The sequence below is a fragment of the Synchiropus splendidus genome, chromosome 1 (assembly GCF_027744825.2).
Source record: "Synchiropus splendidus isolate RoL2022-P1 chromosome 1, RoL_Sspl_1.0, whole genome shotgun sequence".
NCBI classification, from domain to species: Eukaryota; Metazoa; Chordata; class Actinopteri; order Syngnathiformes; family Callionymidae; genus Synchiropus; species Synchiropus splendidus.
The window spans coordinates 5,234,789-5,242,367 of record NC_071334.1 but is presented as its reverse complement, the minus strand read 5'-3'; the positions used below and the strand labels follow the sequence as shown (position 1 = coordinate 5,242,367).

At 48.6% G+C, this 7,579-nt stretch overlaps 1 protein-coding gene across 1 annotated transcript; it reads left to right on the top strand.

Moving 5' to 3' along the window:
* Positions 1 to 40: 40 nt before the first annotated feature.
* Positions 41 to 6,630, top strand: tollip (toll interacting protein). The gene is made up of 6 exons (XM_053854435.1): positions 41 to 208; positions 2,636 to 2,785; positions 2,862 to 3,044; positions 3,634 to 3,786; positions 4,314 to 4,398; positions 4,651 to 6,630. The coding sequence occupies exons 1-6, from the start codon at positions 176 to 178 to the stop codon at positions 4,872 to 4,874; spliced, it is 828 nt and encodes a 275-aa protein (XP_053710410.1). The 5' UTR covers positions 41 to 175; the 3' UTR covers positions 4,875 to 6,630.
* The last annotated feature ends 949 nt before the right edge of the window (positions 6,631 to 7,579 follow it).

Sequence of the window (7,579 nt, the reverse complement as noted above, 5' to 3'; positions counted from 1 at the left end):
AGTTTGTTTTGATGCTGGTGTTGTACACGCCAGCGCTGTCAATAAAGTTGGGTAGAAAGGGCAGTCACTTCCGGGTGGCAGTCGCGAGCCTCCTGAAGCGGACTGACTGGAGTTGTGTAACTGTGCAGCAGCGGATATCTGGGATCAGAGCAGCGCTCGGACTCTCCGCGTCACGATGGCGAGCAGCATCACCACTCAACGAGGGCAGGTGAGTTCGGCTCGGTCGCCGCTAGCTTCTCAGGCTCGTTTAACGTCGATGAAAGCCACCAACGGCGTCGTTTCCTCCGCCGTTATCGGAGCGTCTTCGCTGAAACCAACGTGATCGGCTGACTCGGCTAAACACTGCCGATGCTAACGGACACCATTCGCCTCCTCTTCAACATGACAACATTCCGTCAGACGGTGGGAGGAAACACTGCGCGTCAAATGCGGCCACGGGCGCATTTATCGTCATTATACGTGGATTTAAAGCCGCGCTGCGGGTGACGTGTCTGGACGTGAAATGTCGTCTGTCGCTTGCCAAGAAGCCAAAGCGTCACCGCCGGGTCTGAGTCAGCTGTTCCGTCGTCATGACAGTGGCGTGTGGCCCTTCAGTGCGCAGACACGACAACAACACACGAGGTTTGCACAAAACCGACACCGCAGAAAAGGAATGAGCAGGAAAACGTTTCGTAACGTGAACTGTAGAGGAAGGGGGAACGTCTCGTGTATGTTTCCAGTCGGACATATTAAAGTGCAACACCAAGACGATCGTAGGGAGAAGTAAAGGGGCGTATAAACAACATGCTCTTCATGTGGTCGAACACGGAGCTCGCAACACTAATGTCAGCACATGGTGTTCGCTCCGGTTACTGCTACTTCTGAAATCACAACAACAATACAGTTGACTGTCAGACGTTTTAAAAGTGCTCTAGAGGTCAGAGGTCAAGGCAGGGTGTGGACACATTTCACAGTGAAGCACTTTCTTTGTTGACTCACTTAATGTGGTCATTGTTCACTGTACGCTGCTGTCACAACCCAAATTTCCCCACTGTGGGAAGAAGAAAGAAATGTTCCACTGATCCACTATCAGATGCTCCACAACCTGGACTGGACTGGACCTCAACAGAGACAAAACTTTGCTCCTAAACAACTTAATCTGGGACGACCCCACTGTGATGACCTTCATTTTTTGTCTGTTAGTAACCGTGTTTTGTTGATATTTTGCAGTTACTGGGCTACAGTGGTACATAAACACTTTTTAAAAAAAAAGATTTATAGGATGTTTTTAGGAAACACCCAATTTGAAGTTTAAGGAGAAGGAAATATAGGTATAAGTTATCAAAAATAATAACCTCATTCTGATGCTGTTTTTATCGTCGCCGGCGATTTCACTCCCCAAACACATGGACGTTCCCACCCGAGACAAGAACATTCTGGACCATGTTCACGGCAACATGCAAGGCTGCACCTCGCTGACCACATTCGGACCACACCTCACTCTTTATGTACCTTCATGTACAGACAGAGACCAAGACAAACCAAGCCTGTGTTGCTTTGACCACCAGGGCCTGTGCTAACCAGCTGACTGACGTCCTCGCCTCCTTTCGCGACCTCTCCCACAGCCAGAGCACTGTTCCTACCTGCTCCGAAATAACGACCACTGTTCCCCTCCCTCCCTCCCTCCTGCCTCCTGAGTGACTGCAGACCAGTGGGGCTCCCTCCAATCACCGCCAAGTGTTTTGAGCGAGTCGTTCAGAAGAACATACCAGATGCACTGGATCCCCTCCAATACGCGCGTCGGTCGAACAGGTCAGGACGCTCCGTGTGGACTACAGCTCTGCCTGGAACACAGCCCTCCTCCACTGACTGTTCACACTTGGCCTGCACCCCACACTCAGTGACTGGCAGAGCACCACAGGCACCACCCTGGGAGGCGTCCTCAGCCCCATCCTTCACACCCACGACTGTGTCGCGTCCCACACAGACAACCTCATGTTGCCGTTCGCAGATGGTGCTGCAGTTGCATCACTGGAGGTGATGAAGCAGCCTGCAGGAGGGAGGTGCCCAGTCCAGTGGCCTGCTGTGAGGACTACAATCTCTCCCTCAAAACAGACTAGACAAGCACATGGAGCTGGAAGTGGAGAGGGTGACCTGGGTGTCCACATCACCGAGCACTTCACCCGGAGACTGAACACCACACACTGCCTCTATGTCCTGAGGAGACTGAGGATGTTGGGCGTGTCGTCCAACTTCCTCAGCAGATTCTACACATGCCTCAGTGAGAGCAGAAACACCACTGCTGTGGCCTGTCGTTGCCTGGGATAAACTAAGCCAACTAAGACTAAATAACTTGACCACGTGACCAAGCCCGAGTCGCGATCTGTTGCTTAGGTGTTGCCCACTGCACTGCTCCACTGATACTTCTTCTCAAACACTTCTCAAATTAATCAAGAAAAATTGAGGTCAATCCAGGCAAAAACGCGACAAACAGTGTAAAGTGTGGTGTAAAACATGTTATTCTGACACTGGAACTTGAATCCTCTGTGTCACCTGCAGCTCCGTACCAAATAAGGGGATGAGGATGAGCTTATTGACGTACAGTTTGGTCCCACTGCCCTGTGCAAGTCTGAGTCTGTGGTGTGTTCTGATACAGGTGTATATCGGGGAGCTCCCCCAGGACTTCCTGCGGATCACGCCCACCCAGCAGCAGCAGCAGGTCCAGCTGGACGCGCAGGCAGCCCGACAGCTTCAGTATGGAGGCTCCATTGGCGCCATGGGCCGCCTCAGCATCACAGTGGTTCAGGTACATCCAGGTCCTCCACGTCCAGCTCACATAACCCACCCCCGAGTAAACTCACAGATCTCCGACTTATGTTCAGGCTAAGCTGGCAAAAAATTACGGCATGACCCGGATGGATCCGTACTGCCGCATCCGCCTCGGTTACGCTGTGTATGAGACACCCACGGCTCACAACGGGGCAAAGAACCCGCGGTGGAACAAAGTCATCCAGTGCACTGTTCCACCTGGTGTCGACTCCTTCTACCTGGAAATATTTGATGAGGTTAGTGATGGACAGCCACTTCTTCTATACCGTAATTTCTGGACGATATGCAGCTAATTTTTTTCTTGTCGCTAATATATGGATATATGGAACAATGTGGTCAAAATATTGAGCATGGTCACGTTTTATTGACCTTAAAGCGCTCAAAATGCGCCGTTTTCACCCGCGTGTCCGCAGCTCCGCCCACAGAGCCGATCTCCTGGAGGAGTGGAGACGAGAAGCAGCAGCTGAGACCGGCTGTGGTGTCGGAACTTGGGACACATTTTGAGTGCTTTAATGTCAATAACAGATGTGAGGAGTTGATGATTCCAGTTCAGAACATTGGACAGTTTGTTTCATGAGTCAGTCTCCATGCTGGAGCCCGTTTTCCAAACTAGTTTAGAACTGATCCTCATGCATTTTTAAGCCTTTCTACGGTGCAGACAGCACCAATGCACCAGTGGCTTATGTAGGGACTAAATCCTTAAAATTCTCCAGAATTCCAAATTTAGAGGGTGGGGCTAATATTCTGGTGCGCTCTATCGTCCGGAAATATACAGTATATATTTGTCGGAATGCATATTTTGAAACATGTTTCATTTTGATCCAGAGAGCGTTCTCCATGGACGATCGGATAGCCTGGACTCACGTCACCATCCCTGAAGGTCTGAGGGAGGGCAGCGTGGTGGACGAGTGGTTCAGTCTCAGTGGACGGCAGGGCGATGACAAGGAGGGCATGATCAACCTGGTCATGTCCTTCGCTGTAAGTCGTCCCACCCCTGCTGTTTTCATTTTGTGGTGGGACTATTTCAGATGTATCTACTGGTTAGATTCTGACGACAAGAGATTATTTCTGCTCGCGTCCTTGAAATCACACTTGGTCATGAGACTTCCAGCACTAATGTGGCTCAAAACCACGCGATAAGGGCTCAGTTGACATCACTTAAACAAGAGGAAGATTCTCAGCGTCACTGTTCTGTAAGGGCATCCGGAGTATTGCTTCCCAAATGAGGATGGAATCAATTCTGATAGGCAGCGTGAAGACGAAACCATGGTCTTTCGTGTTGCAGAGCTGAGCGCTTGAAGCAGCCCTGAAGATTTGAACACCCAAGCCACGTGTCATGGTGCTGTTGAACCCCCCCCCCCACACACGCCAACAGAACACAACACAATTGTCACCGGCTTTGCAAATTCATTCGACAAAGACCCAGATCTTGAATTATCACTGAATGAATTTGCATGTTGTTTGTGTCCAGAGAAGTTAACGCCCTGTCTTGTGTGTTTGTCAAGTCTATTCCAGCTGGGATCGTGACCCAACCAGTCGTCCTGATGCCCTCGGTCTACCAACAGGGGGTGGGGTATGTGCCCATTGCAGGTCAGTTTTTTTTTTTTTTTTTTTTTTTTTAATACACAAAGAAATGTGTTTTCTCAGCATTGACTCAACAGATAACACAGTCAAGTGAAAGTGGTAGTAAATGGAGCGAATAAACTCGGCAGTGAAGTTAGTGAGACACAATGTCATGTCAATGTCAAGTGAGTGGATGATGGCAGTAAAGTCAGACTGAAACTGTATCCAATATCCTGAGAGGTTCTCATCCATGACTGACCTGTGATGTCTGTGCTCCAGGAGTCCCTGCCGTCTACAACCAGGGCATGGTGCCCATGGCAGTGCCTACAGGTCGGCCACCTGTTGGGGGCCAGGGCCCGGGGTGCAGCGAGGAGGACCTGAAGGCCCTGCAAGACATGTTCCCCAACTTGGACCAGGAGGTGGTTCGCACAGTGCTGGACGCACAGCAGGGCAACAAGGACGCCGCCATCAACTCGCTGCTTCAGATGGCTGAGGAGCTCTAACTGCAAGAGACGGACCTGCCAACACACACACACACATACACACACACACACACACACACACACACACACACACACACACACACACACATTAGACGTGAACACACGAAGAGACTGCCGCCCCCCCCCCGCACACAGCCAGTCCGCGCCGAATGATTCAACAACAACTGTACGTGTCTGTGATCGTGTCTCTGCTCGTGTACCACTGTCCGGACCCTCAACACGTCACCATATTTAAGTGTGGAACCTAACACTGTCTACTGATTCATGGGTGATAAAAAAAAAATACAATCTATACTGACAGCCCGCAGATTCATGACCACACAGCAGATTTCCTCCAGCTTCTTTCCAGTCTCCCGGAAGGGTGCTGGGGAGGGAGGAGCTTAAGTTGTACCCCATTACTCCGGATTTGGATCCCATTGTTGCAAAGCAGGGTTATTGATGTAGTACATGTTTGAAGCAGAAAAAATATATTTAGGCATAAATGAGGAACTGGACAATATACAAGGATCACAGGGTTTGATATTCTGTGTTAACTGAACAAAAAGGATGTGGGTTTAAACCCCCACAGGCTTTGTTTGAGTTCTTTCAGGCCTGAGTTTGTACTGTCTCTCCAGCGCTCAGTTTTCTGACCACAGTCCAAAAACCAGCTCCAGCTCATGATGGGACTGATGAGGCGTCATGAAACTGAGCTCAGTAGGTGGCGCTCTTTCTTTAATGCTCATGTGCGGTTTCATTGAAATGGTTGTTTAAAGCCAAAGATTTTAGTACAGAGAGTGCCACCTAGTGGGCTCTGGAAATGAGGTTCCATGAAGCCTCACCCAGCAGTCACGAAACCATTCACTGGAAAAGCGGATGACAATGAGTGAGACGTGTAACGCGCATGTGAAGGAGGCCAAATGTCCAACCATACTGTGCGTGTGTCAAAGGCTGGAGGAAACCCCCTGCTGTCCAGTGTTCCCTTGTCTTACTCAGAATCAACCCTCACACGTGATGGTCGATGAGCGCTCGTCCTTCTTTTACCGGATTGTGAAACAGTTTGAAGATACGCTGGCAGACAGTGGAAGGTCTCACAGGCTGCGCGAAGCCCTCATCCATTTAATCCTTTTTGTCTCACCGTGACGCCATCGCTTTACAAATTGTTTCTTGCTTCAAATTTGCTCGCACCGTCATGTGACGTCATCGGTGAACTCACAATTGTGACAGGCTCTCATAAAATCACTCGGCAAACAAGAAAAAGGAGGCGATTCAAAGCCAGACTCATTCAGCAGGATACGTTTACCGTATATGGACATGAGAATTGTACGTGGCCAGCCAGAAGAAGCAACCTCTTTTTAAAAAAAAAACCAAACAAAAACAAGACATAACATTCCATGGTCACATCTCTGGCAGAAACACAGGGTCTTAAAAGTCAACTGTCATGTGGTTCGACATCCACTGTCTGCATGGACTATAAAATTCCAATTGGACTGTCAAGTAATTGTTGTTGTTGATTTTCAATAGCTGTTGCTAATGCAAACATATATTTTGTGTATATGAAAAATAAATATTGTGGTAATTATTGAAGTAAAATGTGAACAGAATGATTTTGTGTCTTACTGAGATACATGCACATTACAGAGCTGTTTTCAAAGTTATATTGTGCAGGGTAACACTTTCAAGCTTGTCAGAAGGGGGCGCTGCTGCATCAAGTCAAGGAACATTTTTATTTTTTGGATTTTTTTTTTTTAGCAAATCACAGACATGAAAGGGTCAGATGGCAACAGAAATCGAAATAGCGTCCTGGAATCTGTTAGCTGAGGGGTTGTATCTTTGTTTTAGGTTCATACTTGTACTGAGTAGATGTACACGTGTACACTTGACCTACAAATTGTCCAGGTCGAATAAATGATCAACTAATTGATAATTTGGTTGGGTAAATAAATAACCCCCCACAGGAGCAAAGCAGAACTGAGCATCACTGCGGCGAGGTTGAGGACCAGATCGCACAACACGGGACGTCACAGTCTCGGTGGGGAAGTGAAGGAAGAGTCTTTGTTTAGGCAGCTTCAGGTATCTGAGCTACCTGAACGCTTAGGACAGAATTAGACACATGATGGTAGTCGCTAGTCAATGTGATGCTAGTGTAGAACGGCATCAGTCAGAGGCGCTGGTTCCGACTGTGATGTCACCAGATCACACACTCCCAGACGCAGCTGATGGACTCAGCTGATGCCTCAAAGATAGTCATGAAGAGCCAGAGTGAGGACAGTCCATGACTTGTTCTTACTTGACAGACTTTGAGGGAATGTCTTCACCAAAGTAATGCAGCGATAGGCTAATTCCCTGGCATGATGAAGTGTTTCACTTTGCAGGGCTATTTTCATCAGGTTCTGCTTCCACAGGACATGGAATGCGCTGGAGGGATACGCGCGCCACTGACTGAAACGTAGTCAAGTTTGAGCATGAGGAAACTTGGCAGGACTGAACTATGTAAAAAAGTGACTTCATATGAAAAAAAAAAATGTATCTACAACATGAATGCAGTCCGTGGTGCGCTCGTGAGATGGCGCTGTGGAGAGTTGGCTGCCTGATCAGCTACGTGACTCCAGCAAGCAGTCCTTGGTCTACATGTGACAATAGTTGGTGTATGAAAAGAAAAGCTTGTCACGAGTATGAAAGTGACTTGGACTTTCCTGCTGACGCCATGAGAGACCATGACTGCTGAA